Source organism: Mustela putorius, unplaced genomic scaffold (genome assembly GCF_011764305.1).
Source record: "Mustela putorius furo isolate JIRA1106 unplaced genomic scaffold, ASM1176430v1.1 tig00000242_pilon_pilon_pilon, whole genome shotgun sequence".
NCBI lineage: Eukaryota > Metazoa > Chordata > Mammalia > Carnivora > Mustelidae > Mustela > Mustela putorius.
Window position 1 is genome coordinate 15,261,655 of NW_025421325.1, and position 19,333 is coordinate 15,280,987.

Genomic DNA, 19,333 nt, shown 5'->3' on the forward strand with positions numbered 1-19,333 from the left:
AAAGAGCTCAAGCCTGCATGTAGGAAAACGTACAGCTTTGATTGTTTTGAATCTTAGACAAGAAAGAATGAAAATACACGAAGCAGACAATCTGTGCAAGGGAATTAAAAAAGGGCCAAATATAACCAGAAAAAGTAAAAGAAAGAAATGTCTAAAGATTAAATTATTGCACTTGAACACAGATTAAAAGGTTCAATATGTCCAGGACATGGGTTTCTTGAAAAAAACTAGTAAAACAGACAATCCTCTGAGATATCTTAATGAAGACAGAAAGAAGAAAACATAAGCACATGATGTGGGAAATGAGAAAGATAGAAATGAAAAATTAAAGAATTTCCTGTAGAATTCTATGTGAAAATGTTAAGCCTCAATAAGAAGGAAAATGGAAAATAAGAAAACAAAGATTATCAAATCTGACAATCAGAATAGACCACTATCCATGGAAGAAATAGAAACCAGTCTCCAAGAATTGCATCCATAAAAGGAGCTGTGCCCAAATGTTTTATGGGCAAGTTCTTTCAAACCTTCAAAGAACACATAATTCTTATGCTATTTAAACTGTTATGGATTGTACAAAAAAATGGGAAGTGTCACAGTTGACTTTATGATGTTAACATAAACTTGATACCAAAATGTGACAAACACACCACAATAAAATAAAATACATTTGCTTCACATGGAAATACAGATGCAATCCAGAAATAAGACATTTAGTATAATACAGCAGAATAAAAAAGGAAAATGCCACGGATCAAGATAGAATTTAATCCAAGAATACACAGATAGGTTAATATTATGAAATAAAATTTATCAGAACAGTGTCAAAGAAAAAAGGAGGTAGTGATGGGTAGCAAAAAAGAAGCATTTGATAAAATTAAAATTTAGTTTTGATAAGATGTTTCTATAAACTTTAGAAAGATACTGCCTTGATATGATGACGTGTGTTGATCTAAAACCAACAACGAGTGCCAAATCTAATGTTGAACCACCAAAGCAGTATTTCCCAAATCTACTATCATAGTTTTCTAGGACATGTTAGTAAGTGTGATGAAAAGTAAAGTGTAAACAATAGTTCAAAAAGTAGCCAGGGAAATGAATGGGGTGACATGTCATAAGTCTTAACAGGAGGACTCAGCATGATAAAAATGTCACTTTTCAAATTAATCTATACATCCTAAAAATTTACGATTAACATGTGACAGGATTTGTGTGTGGTGTGGGCTGGTGGGGGACGGGGTTTTTCTGGAAAAAGGAATGCGCAAGGATGGACAAGATAATTTTGAAAAAGAATTTTCATCCAGGGCCTTAAACCAAAAAATGTTAAAATGTATTATGAAACCATAATAACTAAAATAGTATACAGAACTGTCAAGTTACTGTGATGTACATCTGAAATATACATAATATTTACTATAATCTAATATATATTAAATTATGTTCTATATTATACATAAAAATATAGATATACTATATGATAAGTATGATATTTATGTCATAAATACAAATATTACATGTTATATGTGAGCCATACTACAATAAAAAAAAGAGTAAAAATTTTTAAATGAAAAATAAAATAGTGTGGCTCCAATACTAGAGCAGAGAAATGTAAATTACGGAACAGAAGTGGGAGTCCCAAGATTCTTTTTAATATAACAAAGGTGATTTTCCAAGTAGGATAGGAAAGGATAGATTATTCACTAAATCTTTTAAGAACATCTGGCTTAGGGGCACCTGGGTGGCTTAGCTGGTTGAGCGTCTGCCTTCAGCTCAGGTCATGTTCCAAGGGTCTTGGGATCAAGCCCCGCATCGGGCTCCTTGCTCAGCAGAAAGCCTGCTTCTCTCTCTCCCTCTGCCTGCCGCTCTGCTTACTAGTGTTCTCTCTCTATCTCTCTGTCAAATAAATAAATAAAATCTCTAAAAAAGAAAGAACAAAAACAAAAAAAAGAACATCAGGCTTAAAAAATAAAAGAATATCTGACTAACCATCAAAATCAATACAGTTAGACATCACTGACCAAAGTACAAAAATAAATTCCAGTTGGATGACAAATGATGCCCTAAAAGAACAGGGGAAAACAGAGGTTATCTAACTGGCACTGGGGAACATCTCTCCAAGCATCCTCAGGAAGGCACAATTCATAAAGAATTAGATTAAAATATGTGACCACATTAGAAATGTTAAATGTCCATATATTTGCAAAAACCACAAAAACAATAAAATGTGAAAAAAAACCCAATGGAAAGCATAGTTGCTAAATACGTGCAAGAATTATATTATTAAGTACTCCTCATCTTTATTCCCTTTTTAGTAAACCTCTCTGTCTCTCTGTCTGAAATCCATCTGCCATTCCACAGAAGGGAGATGCCACCCAGGGAAGGCAGAAGACATGGTTCAGAGGAATGTCCTATTTAACCAGAAAAAGGAAGGGAATGTCTTCCCCATCTACCTTCTACAGGTGGACTGTGGGGGGAAAAGGGGAAGAAGGTAGTGAAAAGAGGCGGCTGGGTGTTCTGAGCTCCCCTCTCAACAAGGACCTCGAGGCATTTAAGATAAAGGTGGGAGTGAAGGTGATTTTTCCCACTCTCCATTCTGGGTATCTGGGAGATGCCACATGACAGCTACTGCACCGTGAAAGTTATAGCCGGCACAGCTGGGCAGAGAGCAAACCTGGTCAACATGCTAGTGTGGTGTGGTTCAGTGTGTGTGCTGTGGGTGGCATGGTATGTTATGTGTGGTATCTATGGTGGGTATGGTATGTGCGGTATGGTGTGGTACGGTACAGTATGGTATGGTATGTGTGGTGTGGTGTACGTGGTATGTGTGTGGTGTGGGGTGTGGTATGGTGTGGTGTGTATGTATGGTGTGGTATAGTGTGTGTGGTGTGATGTGGTATGGTGTGTGGTGTTGTGTGGTACAGTGTGGTATGGCGTGGTATGGTGTGTGTGATGTGTGTGGTGCGGTGTGGTATTTATTTGTGGTGTGTGTAATGTGGTGTGCTGTGGTGTGTATGGCGTGTGGGGTGTGGTGTGTGTGGTGTGGTGTCATGTAGTGTGTGTGGTGTGGAAGGAACTCACGGGGATCTCCATGTCTCTCAAGGGATCAGGGGTGAAACATTGTGGAGGACTTTAGCTCAGGAGCAAGAGATGATCACGGGGGGCTCTAGGGACAAAATGATTCCCTGGGTCATCAAGTGGGACAATGGACCACAATGAACAGCCTCAGACTCATCAGAGGACAACTAGTGCTTAGTCACTATACTACACCATCCTCCCCAAAGCAGGACACAAAAAATCACACTTAAGTGTCAGCCAAGTGTCCTAATTTCCTCTCCACATACCCAGGAGATCATGTGAGCCCCTCGACCTGGTCAACAACTTAGCGGACAAATCTGTATGGCTTGTGTTACTTCAAAGAGACTAAGGATATAAAGACGCTGCTTAAACGAAGGGATCAGGCTGAGCTTATTGGATTTGACTAAAAGTGTGTGTGTGTGTGTGTGTGTGTGTATTTCCATGGAGTTCATGAAAAAGATCACATCACTTCGTGGAAAATAAAGAAGCTACATTTTCTCAGCAATATCTGGTTATAGCATGAGAAAAAAATTGGCAACCCAGTATATACTATAAATAAGTGATTAATATCTTCAATGTATAAAAATGAGCTTACAAATAGAAAAGAAATAAAAATAAATGGCTTTATAAAAAGCAGCAAAAAAGCAGACAAGCAATTTTGCATTACAAAAGTCGAAATACAAATGACTATAAGAATACAGGGGGGACATTTTTCAAATAGCAAAGAAATATACAACTTAAAAATGAGAAGCTGTGATGCAAGCCTCCAGCTAGCAAACCAAAGGGCACTAAAATACAGGGAACCTGTTGGACAAGGAAGGTGGGTCTTCCCATCTGAACCTGAAACCAGGAGGCAAGAAAACATAGCAAAGCCTTCCTCCTTAAATGCTGTCTCCTTCAAAGTAATGACTTGCCTGTCTGTAGCCTAATTTGAAAGAGTCGGCTATTGTTCAAAACATTGTTGGAACTCATTCTAGATGTTTTCTGAGCCTGCAGCACATTCTTCTGAATATGACAGTAAATCTTCATTGACAGTTTCGTCTCGTGGAAAGAGCCAGAATTAATTTAAAGCCACGTCTGCTTATACTATTTGTGATCAGAGAAAGGCTTTCTCATAAATCTGTGCCAGAGGCAATGACAAGGAGGAATTCCAGAACTATGTAGCAGCTCACGAAAATAACTATTTGCCACCGCGGGTGGGAAGGATGGCGCCTGGTAGGACATGGCTCACCTGTCCCGTGTAAAGGTCTCCCACTGGCCTTTCCAGAGTCCTCTTTCCACGAAGGCTTTGACAGTCTGAAATATAGGCTTGGTCATGTCACCCTTGTTCCTGGTTAAAAACTCATAAAATGGCTCGAAGAGCGTATCTGGTCTGGTTCCTTTCTCTCCAGCTTCATTTGTTACCAGCTATCTCACACACCTTTGTTCTGGTCACACCAGCCAACAGTCTTATCTTTTGTGTGTTCGTTTGTTTTTTCAGTACATGAAGGGGACAGTCTGTGTCTATCCAGTGGCAAAGGAAGGATAAAGGATTTTGGACTTGTTCACTGAATGCAACCCCTTTACCCCCACTGCCTCAGAGCTTGGGAGAACATTTGTGGGTCATACACCCACAAGATAGAGCAGAGGCTGACTGAGAGAGAAAATGCAAGTGTGAGCAAATGTTAAGTGGTGAATCTAGTGAAGGACAGACAAGTGGCCATCGTACTTTCTTGCCATTTTTCTGTGTGTTTGAGATTTTTCAGCATCAAGTTTGGGAAGAAGGGAGGAGTCTCAAATATTCTTAACAATTTGTTCTGAAATTAGGGGAAAGAAAACATCAGTGGAAAGTAAACTCATGCTACAGATCTCACCAGGCTATTGAGAACCTTTCCATTCTGTGTCTTGAAGAATAAGATCTACGTGGCCCCCGTGCTCAACATACAGCAAAAATGATAAGTTTTCTAGAAAAGGCATCACGAAACCATGGGTAGAAAGAATTAACACACAGCAGATGGGGGAATGTCCATGAGGACTTTCCAGACAGCTAACCTTGTTGGGGTCCTGACCCATTCTGTACCCCCCAATCCACCCCATCACCCTTGCAGCCAGGGAGCATCTCCCCATGCTGCACATCTTGGCTCAAAAGTCAAGCCCTCCTTTGCAGCAAGTCTTTTCTGCCCTCCCTGCTCAGGGTCATTCTTATCCACAGTATATGTTTTCATGGAACCACCTACATTCTCTGCACTGTACACAGTTTGGTTTTTTTAATCAGACATTATCTGATCCAAAGAGATTAGAAGCCTGCGGGAAGGCGAGGACCCAGACTCTTCTTACCTGGCGCATGGCATAAAGCCCAGCATATCGGAAATTCTCAATAGAAAACTAGCAGATAAAAGAGAAATGCTATTTGATATGCTTGTGAGAGAGATGTGCTGCAAGGTGGTCAAAATAACCCTCCCTCCCTCTGTGCATTCACCAGTCGCTCATCAGGACATCAAGCTATGTCTTTCCCCCCTGCACCTGTGTGGGCCTTATAACTTGCTTTCACTGCAGAGTGAGACAGCAGTGACACTGGGCCAGTTCTAGCTCTTCAAAGGCCTGGCAGTGTCTGTCCTGGCTCTCTTGGAAAGAATTACCAGGCTATAAGAAAGCTGGTCTAATCCAAATGGCCAACAGACACATGAAAAAGCGCTCCACATCACTCGGAATCACTTGGAATCAGGGAAATACAAATCGAAACCACAGTAAGATACCACCTCACACCAGTCAGAATGGCTAAAATCAACAAGTCAGGAAACGAGAGGTGTAGGAGAGGATGCCTACACTATATGGAGTGCAAGCTGGTGCAGCCACTCTGGAAAACAGCATGGCAGATCCTCAAAAGTTGAAAATAGAGCTACCCTACGACCCAGCAATTGCACTACTGGGTATTTACCCTAAAGATACAAATGTAGTGATCTGAAGGGGCATGTGCACCTGAATGTCTATAGCAGCAATGTCCACAATAGCCAAATTGTGGAAAGAACCTAGATGTCCATTGACAGATGAATAAAGAAGGTGTGGTGTGTGTATACACACACACACACACACACACAATGGAATACTATGTAGCCATCAAAAGAAACGAAATCTTGCCAATTGCAACAATGTGGATGGAACCAGAGGGTATTATGCTGAGCAAAAGAAGTCAATCAGAGAAAGACAATTATCATATGATCTCCCTGATATGAGGAATCTGAAAGGCAGGGCAAGGGGTCGTGGGCGGAAGGGAGGGAAAAATGAAACAAGATGGGACCGGGGAGGGAGACAAGCCATAAGAGACTCAATCTCAGGGGAAAAAATGAGGATTGCTAGAGGGGAGAGATGGGGTGGCTGGGTTAAGGACATCATGGAGAGTATGTGCTATGGTGAGTGCTATGAACTATGTAAGCCTGATGATTCACAGACCTGTACCCCTGAAGAAAATAATACATTATATGTTAATGAAGAAAGAAAGAAAGAAAGAAAGAAAGAAAGAAAGAAAGAGAAAGGAAGAAAGATGGTCAAGGGGTGCCTTGGTGGCTCAGTCACTTAAGTGTCTCGCTCTTGGTTTTGGCTCAGGTCCTGATCTCAGGGTCGTGGGATCGAGTGCTGTGTCAGGCTCTGTGCTCCGCAGGGAGTGTGTTGGAGATTCTCTCTCCCTTTCTGTCTCCCTCTACTCCTCTCACTCATGTTCATGCTCTCGCTCTCTCTCTCTCCCTCTAAAATAAATACTAAGTCTTGAAAGGAAGGAAGGAAAAGGGGAAAGAAAAAGGGAAGGGAAGGGAAGACAAGGGAAGGGAGGAAGGGCGGGAGGGAGAAACGTGGGTGTATAACCACTGGAGGAAGAGACGGCCGCCAATTCTGAGAGGCAGCCCCAATGGTCAGATAGATGTACTGGGCTTTGACTCATCCCTCTCCCACAGAATCGTGAGCTATAAAACATTTGTTGTTTTAGGCTGCTATGTTTTGGGATAGTTTGTGGTAGAGCCAGAGTAACTGAGAAACTGGCCTCCTATCTCAAAATTGTAGCAAGTCTTAGATTATCTTCAAACCGTTATCTCTAAGAGGTCAACCTTCCCCATGGAGAATCAGGGCCTGACCTCTTCCCGTCTATAGCAAAGCAACCCGATGTCTGGTTATTTGGGGCATCCACAAGAGTCGTTATATGTCATTTATCTGTCATTATCTACACTCGCCCTTCTTCCTTGCCCTGTCTCACGCATCACCATCTGGAACTTGGTGATGCATTTCATTGTGCAGATTTTCAGCTTCACTAGAGTAGGGATTTTGTTCTTGTCTTTTTCTGCAGCGATTCTTTAGCTGCCTGGCCCAGTGGATGCTCCATGAAATTTTGCTGAACAAATGAATCTTTCTTTGCCTCACTGCTTCTACCCAGTAAGCCCCCTGACAGCTCTGCCTCCCCTCAAACACCCCATTTTAAAACACATTCTTCCTCCTTACTGCCACATGGTCCACTATCTTTTTAAATTTTAACATAAATATCAAATAGTCTATGTCCACAGGAGCCACAACTCAGCCCAACACTTCCTCCTTTGACTCAGAGGTCACAGCAATGAATAGGTCCAGCAATAATGCCCACTTTGTCCTGAAATCAGAGATCCAGAGTCCTGACACACCAATACGTTCAGTAAATGTCCCCATCTTTTCTTTCTTTTCTACTTTTCCCACTCGGCCCAATGACTCTGGAAATGGCAGGCTCTAGACCAAGGGATGAAACAAGCAAAGACGATACCCGCTCTAGAAAAGCTGGAGCTCTCCAGAAGATGTATTTTTCACCCTTCCTTCTTTCGCCTTCCTATTCTCCCTATTCAGCTCCATGACCAAAACCTGGCTTTTCCACACAGTCACTGATAACCGCCTCAGAGGTGACGTCCCTCCTTACAAGGGCTTCTGACTCAACATTTTCACCAAACACTGAGGCGGCAAAAAGAAAACAAGACTTGAGGGTGGGCAAGTCCATCTCTACCGGCAATCACGCTACTCAGTCCAGTCCGACAACTAGCCGGTCCTTGATGGTTGGAGCTGGGGAGGAGGGAAGTGTGGAGGTGCTGGGGAGCCCTCTCACAGGGTAGAGGAGCAGCCTTCGGCCACGGAAGAGTGCTCACTCACTATCCTGGGCTGCTTCCCGCACCTGTGGGTGCTTCGCTCCTTGGCTTCGTACACCACGTGTGTCCCTGCCTGCCTTCGTTTCGGACCCCGCTGTCCTCTGACAGCCTAGCTCGGGCTGATAATCTCTGCTTCCCAAGAGAGCACTTGTCATACTTAAGAACTTGTGTCCATTGTGTCTGAAAATCTCATGGCATATTTATTCTTCGGTTCACGTTTTGCATGAAAAATGTCCTTAAGTGACTCTTAATCTCACAAAACAAACTGAGGGTTGTTGGGGGGAGGGGGGTTGGGAGAAAGGGGTGGGATTATGGACATTGGGGAGGGTATGTGCTTTGGTGAGTGCTGTGAAGTGTGTAAACCTGGTGATTCACAGACCTGTACCCCTGGGGATAAAAATATATGTTTATAAAAAATAAAAAATTAAAAAAAAAAAAACAGCTACTAAAAACAAATAACATCTCACTGATGCCCAGCAGAAGTAGTGTAGGCTTCAAGTCCCTGCTCAGTCAACAGTGGCACTTCTAGAAGTCTCCTCAGTGACCTCCAGACACAGTTCACGGTGATATTCTTTTGCACTTCGAATACCATTTCATAGACTTGTGGTAATTGTTCCTAATTTGTTTCCTTAACTAGACTGTGCTTCCCTTGAGGGTTGGGAATGTGCTTTATTCATCTTTTTGCTCTAACTCAGTGCCTGGTACTTACTATACAGTCAATCCATCCTGGAAGAAATAGTCTCTCGCTCAGACGGTAGCATGGAGAAACTCTGGACCACAGATCCTGGTAGGTTCAGGGACTTCCTTCCGACTGAACAGCCCGGTCAGACTGCCAACTGTACGTTTTCAATTTCCTTCCTGCCACACTGCATTATTGGGATTTAAAGGAAGCCCAGTGATTCTGGGTGCTGCTGTCTTACCACGGCTTCCTGCCACTGTAACCCCTCACCTCAAAGTCCCTAATTCCCCAAGAGAGCAGATCCAAGAGGGAGGCCATGGTTAGACTAGAGTTCTCTCTGGTTCACTCTCTGAATCTGTGTGACTCCTAATCTGTTCCAGTTCATGCCCTTACTGTGGTTCCTGACCCTCTGCCTCTTAGCTATTGGAAAGGGACACCAGCCTTCTTGACTGGTCTTCCTTTCAATTTATGACTATAAATCTCATATACGTCCGTAGGACTTTCTGGGAATGCTACGAAATTTCCGTCATCTATTTGCTCCCTCGCCTCAAAGATTAATATTTCACATCTTCTTTTGCTCCTCAAACCAACGTCACGTTCTATGCCTTCTTCACCTGTAGCTGATGATCTTGCTTTTGTTTAGGTCAAGGGCATGAATACACTCTGAAGAGCTGATTACGCTTCTCCTACGCGCGTGCTCGTCTCTGTGCTTACAGACCCCGGCTTCTCCCTCGCTTCTCAACACTCCACTTGGGCACTGAATCCCACCTCCTCCCTCAACTACACCATCAGCAACTCTACTCCATCGTTCCGTCAGAATATACACATGGTATCCTATCCCCCACCTTTTGAAATTCTCTCCAGATCCTTCCGGCTCTCTTCCTCGATTTCCCCGCTTCACTGTCTAGAAAAGACTTTCCCAAGAGTTGTCTCTTTTCACTGCTCTCACTTCATCTCTCATTCTCTCTGGGAAGCACAAAGTCAGGCTTTTGTCTCCCTCACTCTACTGAGACTGTTATCCTCAAAGGATGTCCTCATATCTCCAAGGACCTCCTCCACATGGCCAAGTCCAATGTTGATTCCCAGCCCTCCTCTGACTTGGCCGAGCAGCTGCCTGTGACACAGCTCAATACTTTTGCCTTCTTGAAACATTTCCATTTGGCTTTGGGAACAATGCAGTCTCCTGGTTTTCCTCCTACCTCCCTGCCCACTCTTTCTCAACTTCTTCTGCTAGTTGGTTCTCCTCCTCTTCCAGGTCCTCAAATACCAGAATGCCATGGGTTCTGTTCTTATTTCTTCTTTCTCTCCATATGTCCTCCCTTGTAGACCCGTCCACTTCTGTGGCTTTAAGTATGTTGCTGTGTCCCCAGTTTACAGGGTGCCCCAGCTGCCCCTCTCAGCTTGGAGCTCATGCATCTAACTGCCGGCCACTTGGCATCTCTACTTAGATGGTGAACAGACACTTCTCAGCAGGGCTACACAGAATAAACACTTGTGATTCCCATTCCTGCCAGCCCCTAACAACTCCATCATTCTCTAGTTTTCAACCAGATGCACTATTGTTTACCCCAGTGCTTATGCCCCAGAACCAGAAGTTATCTTTAATTCCTCTCTTTTTTCTTATACCCTATGTCCAAACTTGTCAGCTCCACCTGTGAAATAAGTCCTGAATGTAATCACATCTCACACCCCACCTGTTCTCCCCCAAGCGCTAGGCATCACGACTTCTCCACCCTTGGCCGCTCTAACAGCCTCCCACCCAGTCTCCCTGCTTCCACAGTTGGCCCCCAAACAGCCCACTCTCGACCCAACAACCCGAATGATCCTTTAAATATCTAAAACCAGCCACCCCCCTGCTAAAACCTGTATGAGGGGATGGCATCCCAACGCAATTGGAATAATAGGCAAATTCCACTAGGGCCTAAAAGATCCACGGCTCTCTGACCTCGTCTCCACAACGCGTTTTTGAACTTGTCTGCCCACACGTTCTCTGTCGTTCAGCCACTCTGGCCTCTCTGATCTCCCTTGAATAGGTCAGGCTACTTTCCAAACTTGCCATCCCTCTGCCCAAAAGGCCCTTCCGGACTTGGCAATGTTTGCTCCTCCATATCATTCCTCCGAGAGGACTCCTCTGATGACCCACCCCATTGCCCTACAAATCTTTATGCTCTTATCCTGCCTTTTTTTTTTTTTTTTTTTTTTTTTTTACTGCTTAGTAATCCTTGACTTCTTAAGGTGCATTCATTTGTTTGTCTACCTCCCTTAAGAGAATGCAAACATTTTACTGCCAAGGAATTTGTCGCCTTGTTCAAACTACCCATCGAGAACCAGTGCTCAGTGTAACAAATGCCGTATGAGCACACAGATACACGAATAAACTTCAGGGGGAAGAGATGGGAGGCAGAAAGGCAGGGTGTTATTTAAATAAACTCAAAGCTGTGATGTACTTCCAGGAACAGAGTCAGCAATCGTGATAGGCAGGCACCATGGAGAGCCAGCAAGAGGACTCAGGAGGGCCTCTTAAGCAGCCCCTCTAGAGAGAAATTTCTGCAACCATCAAAATGTTCAATATCTCTGCTGTCCCCAACAGGAGCCACTGGCCATGTGTGGCTATTGAGCACTGGAACTTTGGCTAGTGAGAATGAGGGACTGAATATTAATTATCTCTAATTTTAATTCATATTAAACAGCCACATGCAGCTGGTGGCTATGCTATTAGCAAAGCTCTAGAACTTGAAGAATCGCTTCACTCCACTTGGGATTTCAGAATAATAATCGGAGAAGGAGAATGAAATAAAGATCCTGGACAAATGAAGTTTTGAGTTGGCCTCAGAAACAAATAGCTGCTATTACAACACAGAGTTGCAAGTTAAAGTACTTTGAATGTATGCCACTTAAATTTACCTCTAGAGTGCCAGAAACGAACTTTTACTAATTTTTAACTTTTTTTTTTTTCTAGAGTTAGTGGACAAGCAATGCGTGGGTCTATATTTGAGCTCACAAACTAAAAATAGCAAACAACCATTTTGGGATCTCATGAAGGCCTCTCAGATATAGATGACTAGTCCAAGTGGATCAGCTTGCTGATACTTACAATGTGCTAATTAGTTTTGACAATAGCTAATATGGCATTTGCAAAAATTGGATTTGTAACATTACTGTATTATTTTCAAACAGTGTCATCTGCAACTTTCAGAATGATCTTGGACAAGACTACTGTTCGTTTTAATACTACTAAAATAAAGGGGTAAGTATTCATTTATTGGAAACATTATGTTGAATTCTTTAAAGCTTAAATTCATGTGGACACAAAATCATCTTTTTTTTCCCCTTGCCAGTGGCTGGCCACACTTTCTTCCATACTGAGTCCAGAAAATAAAATTAACACAGATATAGAACATAAGCAGACCATTATGACTAACCCTTAGGAGTAATCTAATCTAATAATAAAATTACACATTTGTTCAGAATAAGTATGGTGCTTATTTTTAGGCCAAGAGAATTTGCAGTCCAAGCAGCAGAGGTGAAAGTGGCATTCCATAGCCCCTGCCTAAGTGTGTGCCCGAGACTCTGAGACTCCAAAGAAGAGGGATCTATTTAAATTAAACCAATGCTTAAAGGCATTAAGAAAAGTTGACGTTCTTATTAAGGAGACCAATTAATCTGCTGGAAGCCACTTTACACTAGTTGAAAAAGTGCTCTAGGACATAATCATATAAATGAGACTGAGAGAAGAAAGGGAACTAAAATTCACTTTTCTACAAGGGAGCATTTTCCAAACTGCCCCCCACCCCCACCTCGGGCTTTGCTGTTTGAAATGCAGATTCTTTTTCTTTCCCCTGTCCCCTGACCCCCGCCCTTGACTGTGAGTCTGGGGAAACAGAGGGGAGCAATTTAACAGGGTGTTTAAAGACTTACCAATGGGCATCACTAGGAAAAAAGGCAGCCAGCAGAGGACGAAGCAGCCCACCACGATGCCCAGTGTTTTGGCCGCTTTCTTCTCCCGGGAAAACTTGAGGAGCCTCACTGAGAAGTGCGTCTTGCTCTTGGCGCTGGACACCCCGGTGCCTCCTACTGGGGCATTTTTCCGATGGATGCGGAGCGTCACCTGCTCTGAGTCCGACTTGTCGGTCTTGAGGCCAGACTTGAGGCCCCTGCTTTCCCTCTTGGCCACCACGTACACCCGACAATACATGACCAGGATGATGGTCAGAGGCACGTAGAAAGAGCCCAGCGCCGAGAAGAGCACGTAGCCGGGCTCCTCGGTGATCTGGCAGATGGTCTCGTCCTCCGGGGCAGGCTGCCTCCAGCCGAAGAGCGGCCCGATGGAGATGACGAGGGAGAGCGCCCAGACACAGAGCAGAGCCATTAGACCCCTCTTCTGGGTGACGATGGTGGGGTAGCGCAGCGGGTAGCTCACACCTATGTAGCGGTCGATGGAGATGATGCAGAGTCCCATGATGGACGCGGTGCAGCACAGGACGTCCACCGCAGCCCAGATATTGCAGAAAACCCTGCCAAAGGCCCAGTAGCCCAGGATCTCGAAGATAGCTGAGAAGGGCAGCACGGTGGAGGTGAGCAGGAGGTCGGCCACCGCCAGGTTGACGATGTAGTAGTGAGTGACCGAGTGCAGATGCCGGTGGCAGGCCACGGAGAGGATGACGAGGATGTTGCCCAGCACACCGAAAATGATAAGGCCCCCCAAGATCACTCCAAGCAGAATGGCCTTGGATATGTTCACCGGTGCCGACGGGTGGGTGCAGTTGGAACTGTCGGAGGCATTTCCAGAGAGAAACACCATGGTCCCAGCCGGGGCCGGCGAGGTCCGGCTCTCAAGAGCCACCCCCGGGCGAGGGCGGAGGCGGAAGCTGGGGAGCAGAGTCAAAAGGTCTCGGCTCAGGGGAGCCCTGCCCGTTGGGGTTAGCTGGGGGTGAGAGAGAGCGCGCGGGTGAGAAGCAACCCCGGCCTGCCGCGCAAACCCTCAGAAGGCCACGCAAAGGGGCAGGACGTTAAAGGTGACATGGCCGGGGGCGCGCGGGGCTACCCGCGGACCCTGTCCTCCCGGAGCGCTGGCCTCCGGCCCCAGCTCCCTTCCTACCCGAGGCTTGGCGCGAAGCTCGAGGAGGCACGTTGCAAAGTGCAGTCGCCGAATTACAGGGGCCTGCTTTTGCGTGCTGTCTGATCCGTCCTGGTTAGAAGATTCAGCATTTTGCACGTTATTTAGAATTCAATAGTCCAGCGCCAGTCTCCCCGCAAACCACAATCAAGAACGGGTTTGCCGTCGACTCTCAAAGGCCGGGATCGCCAGCATCTGGGCGCTTCTGCCGGCCCGCAGTTACCCACAGGGTGACTGGACCGCGGTGGACTCGGGCTACAGATGCAGCTTCTCCGCGCGCAGGCCGGGGGAAGTGGATTTGGCCAAGAGCGAGGCGACTGCGGGTCGTTGTTTGCTCTCGTTCTCCTGAAAGAGCGCAAAGAGAAGGGCGGCGTGTGTACCAGGCGCCCCGGGAAGCGAGGCCAAACCCGGGCTCGACGGACCGTGGGCGGCGGCTGGGAGCCCCGCCGGCTCTGCGGTCCCGGAGCGGCGTGCCCTGCTGCAGCACAGGCGGCGCGCTAGAGGACCGCGCGCTGTGCCCCCGCCGCTGGGAACCTGCCCTGGCGCGCGGCCCGAGGCCTCCGAGATCCGAAGCAAACCAACCCAAAGCCGCCGCGGCCAATGATGAGCGGTCGCACAGCGAAATTAAAACCCCGCGAAGCTCGCGAGGCGGGACTGCGGCTGATGTGTGTGTGTGTGTTGTGTGTGTACGCGAGTGTGTGTAGCGTGGAGCCGAGTCGGTGAAAACTGGCGGTTGCCGTTTAAACAGGTTGCTTCGCAGCCACCTGGAGGGGGCGGCCTGGGAGAGGGAACCGCAGCGGCCCGAGCACCGCAGGCCAGCCAGAGCCGCGCGCACGTTCACGCCCGAGTTATTCGCACTTGGGTGTGCTGTGCGCGCGGGTCTGTGGAGCAGCCCCGCCGGCTCGAGAGCCAGGTACCGAGCACAGCCTGTCGGGCCCGAAGGCTGAACGCGACCCGGGTCGGTCCAGGAGCCCTTTTTAAGCCGCAGGATCGGCCGGGCGGGAGGACTCGAGCCACACCCGGACCGGCCGCGCGGGTGCAGGCCAAGTGGTGGGGAGGGCAGGCGCCCCTCTGCAGAAGGGGCTTTACAAGTGGCGGTCACTGCGGACTGGGTAGGCTAAAAAATCAGAGGAAAAGTGGGCGCTTCGCGGTTTTCTGGGCTGGGGCCACGGTCTGTGTGAGAAACTTAGGTTTCCACGACTGCGAGCCGACCCCAGGGACTCAGGCAGGAATGCGAGGGGTGGGGGGGGGGCCCATCTTCCCTTCGAAGGACTCTGGCTGGGGGCAGGCCCTGAGGCGGGACCCCAGGGGCAAAGACTATTGAGAAAAAAATCACAAGTTCAGGAGCTCACAGGTGGTACTAAAAAAGCAAGCAACTGCAGAAAGCCTTTTGCCTCTACCTCGGGGCGATAAATACGAGCTGAAAAGCACACTTGTTAACTAGGAGATAACTTTCTAAAATATATAAGGGAATCAGGGTGGGGTGGAATGGTGGTATCACAGCGGGTGAAAAAAGCGGGATGGGGGCGCTTAGGTAAAGTGCGGGTTCGGGCTCACGGGGAAACTAGGGAGCTGGGCCCTCACCCACCCCGCCCTCCTGGACGCCCGCATCCTGCTTCGCCGCGCACTCACCTGGAACGGAGTGCGGACCGGGGATTCGGTCCCACGAGCAGCCCTGCCTCTCTGGGGGAAGAGGCGACCGTCTCACCAAGGAACCAATTCTTAGTTCTTCTGCACCCGCTGACTCACCCCTCCACCACAGAGGTCTTTAAGCTCCCAGCTCACTCGCTTTACCTGCAGAATTTAAAATAAAGAGTGAAAAAGAAAAAAAAAATAGCCAAGCAATAACTCCACATTTACCCTTTAAATATTCATCTCCCCGACATCAGCAAAGAATGGCAAGCAACTTTGCAGCTAGATCTTGCTGACGTCACACAGGCAGTAGCCCCGGCGAGTACCGTAATCGGCTGTTTACCGTATTACTCTGCGGCAACAGGCAAAATGCGCACAGCCGTATTTTTTTCCCCTCCCGCCTGTCCTGAGTGTATTAAGTTTTCGCTTTACTTTAAAAAGGTTTGTGTGGGTGGGTGGCTGTGGGTGTGAGTGTGGGTGTGACTTTTATTTATAGTAAGTAACTTCTTTAAATGATAGGATTTTTTAAATAAAAGAAAAATTGACACTTGCCGCACAGATGTTATTGCATGTATGGTGTGTTCAAAGGAATGACCCAAAAGTTACATTTGAACAGCTTTATTCAATTAACACTTGGACTAGTTTCTGTTAAAATCAAGAAAAGCATGTTGTTATGCCAAATACGCAGGTAAATTATATTATTTGCAGATGTTTTAAGATGAGAGTAAAATCAGATAACATTTAATAAATCTGATTGTAATAAAATTGTGATTCCGAGAAGATAAGGTGAGCATATCTAAACTTTATTAAATATGATCCATCTCTTATTTCTTTAAACAAATGAATTTAAAAAGCATTGTAGTGCCGGTGTAGTTTCCAAACACGGTTTGGTGTTGGTAAAGTGCCACAGATTCTCTTGCAGTTCTTAGAAGAAAATGTATTTTTTAAAGGAATGTTAATTCTGTTACTTCTCTTTTAATTCTTGTTGATTCACTAAATAGTTGGCATATGACAAGCTGATATCACCAATTTTATTTGCCTTTTTTTCTGGTAAATTCCGTGTTCTGTTTACCTTGCAACTGGATAAAGCCATATGTGTTTTTGGAATATTGGGAAAATACTAAAATTTTCTGTACTCTGATTCCCACCTCCTACATCATCTGCTTTCATCTTTATTGATTTAGACAAAATACACTGTTCTTAGAATATTTACAGGTACCCCTAAACCTAGTAACAGAGAACTTTGACCCATGGTATGCATTGGAATTCTCTCCCTTGAACAAAAGTTAATTGATATTGTTTTTTCCAAGGGGATGTTTGGGAGGCTCTTTTATAGCAAAATACCTCTAATGCCTTGGAGGAATGCCCATGGAAAGATCAGGGAGCACTACCTCATTAAAAACCCAATATTTAGACTTCCTTTTCTCTTACACAAAATGACACCCACCTCCCCCATCTCTAGGGCTAGTATATATACCTATCACATTTGATTAGACTTTAATATCATTTGATTGGACTCTAATATTATTTTAAAAATATATACAAAAATGGCTTGCTTATCCATAAACTGAATTTAAGGTTGTAGAAGAATAGTGGATAAGGATACAGGAAATCTGGCTTCACTCTAATTAAGTAACTAAGTCTCTTTGGGACTCAGTCCCCTCAGGTAGGGAGCACTGGACTATAATTCCCTATAACCCTTGTATCTCATCCTCAAAGATGTATATAATGTATGTTCCTTAGGAATCCCATCCACCAGACAGAGATTGTTATTGTTTGATTTCATATTCATTAACCTTATACCATTGAGGGCGAGCTTTCTATTAAGATCTGTTCCAGGTAGATAAGGGAAGTAGTGTTATCAGCAAGAAAAGCAACCCCAAATTGCTCAATTCTGCAAGGTTAGAATGTAACAAAGTCTTTGGAACTCTCAGACCTCCAGCCCCCTATAAATAAGCATGCAAACCCTCCTTTCCCCTACCAGCCGGAGCCAAGGCTAAGGAAAGCTGCCTTTCTTTCTTTCTTTCTTTCTTTCTTTTCTGGGTAGCTTGGTCCTTACACATTGCCTGGTAAGTCTTTCAGATCTGCCTGTCAGCCAGTGACATCAGTGTTTATGACACTAATTCTCTGGAACCAATTCTTCCTGGCTAACCATAGACCCACAAGCAGGGAACTATCCATCTATGGGTTATTATTTTTTTTTAAAGATTTTATTTATTTACTTATTTGAGAGAGAGAGAGAATGAGAGGGGAGAAGGTCTTAGGGAGAACCAGACTCCCCGCGGAGCTGGGCTCAGGACCTGAGCCAAAGACAGTGGCTTAACCAACTGAGCCACCCAGGTGCCCCTGTGGGTTACTCTTTAAAAACTAGTTGAGGTGCATGTCCCAGAAGGTGTTGAGTTAGACACATGGGGATGTAGGGTGAAGATAGAGTAGGCTCTAGAGTCATAAAGATGCTTCCCTGCACTCCTATAAGACCAGGGGTAAAACCCAGCTTTTCGGAACCTAGACTTACTAATTTTTAAAGGGGCACAATCAGACCCCCCAAGGTTGTTATGAGGACCGACTGAAATTATATCTCACGGAGTTTATCCACCCTCTTGTTAGTAATCTCATTAACCCTTACCTTTTCTGTTCATTTTGTGTGCTACTTTACACTGAAACATACTTCTAAACCAGAGTGGTCCCAATCTCACATTTAGCATGAGCATGATTCACTCAGCTGGAGAAACTTGTGCCATGACCTGAGAATTATGCTCAAGCCCACTGCTATAAGCAAAGTGGCCCAACAAGGGGCCTCCAGGGATACTCCCCCTTTCTTCCCACTCCACCTTGTCCCACATCTTGAAGGGCCATGAAAATGTGTTCAAATACTACAGCTGTCCCTTGGCCTTTGGCCATGGTCTGTTCCATGACCTGCCTTAGAGAAAATGGGTCCAGGAGAAAAGGCCTACGGCCCTGAAAGTGGTTTTATGGCCATTTGGAGCAGAAGATTCTGGGTCAGCATAATCTAGAAAGAAGTGTGTGGGCTCCATTCAGAGATATTAACCTTCGTCCTGTAGTCTTATGGATTCTGGGATCTCTAAAGCCCCAAACTCAAGTTAGGGGTCCTCTTGCCTTAACCTAAGGGTGCTACTCTCTAGACTTCGGGTGTAGTGGAAGCTGAGAAATTCACTGCAGGGGAGATTCGGGAAGGCTCATGGGAGGATACGGCTTGATGTAGGGCTTGCAGGATAAACAGGAGTCAGATTGGTAGGCACTGAGGAAGGCAAGTCAACAACAGCTGTACAACAGACTGCGTGTGCATGTGTGTGTGTGTGTAGGTGTGTGCACTTGTGCATGTGTGTGCTTGTGTGTGTGCATTCAGAGACACTGGTGTCTAACTGGAGAAGAAGAACTTGCAATCAATATACACCCCATACCTTTGGTTGGCAGAACTCTGTTAGTGACTCGTGAGAAACTCAGCAAGTATAGCAGACTTTAAGAAGAAGAAAAAAAATCTGTCAATCATTATTTTAGAAGACAAGGCACCATGGAATTATGAGCTGGCTTTCCAGGCTTATGATTCCAAGTGACAAAGTAGAGGGCTTAATGTTAATATCTACCCCAAAGACCTGGCTTTTCAACTAATTCTCTTAAGGCTTAAAAAGTTAGAGTGGGAGGAAAATGAAAAACATTGCTCAGAATGATATTGATGCAGTATCA

At 45.5% G+C, this 19,333-nt stretch overlaps 1 protein-coding gene across 7 annotated transcripts in view; it reads right to left on the reverse strand.

Moving 5' to 3' along the window:
* ADRA1A (adrenoceptor alpha 1A) overlaps window positions 1–13,702 on the reverse strand; it is a 127,928-nt gene extending 114,226 nt beyond the window's left edge. For all 7 annotated transcript variants that reach the window (XR_006606256.1, XM_004775091.3, XM_004775089.3 and 4 more), the window contains exon 1: window positions 12,799–13,702. Coding sequence is in view for 6 of the 7 variants with exons in the window: in XM_004775091.3 (XP_004775148.1) it covers window positions 12,799–13,681 (883 nt within the window). In the remaining variant the exon portion in view is untranslated. The remainder of the gene's footprint in view (window positions 1–12,798) is intronic.
* Window positions 13,703–19,333: the final 5,631 nt, after the last annotated feature.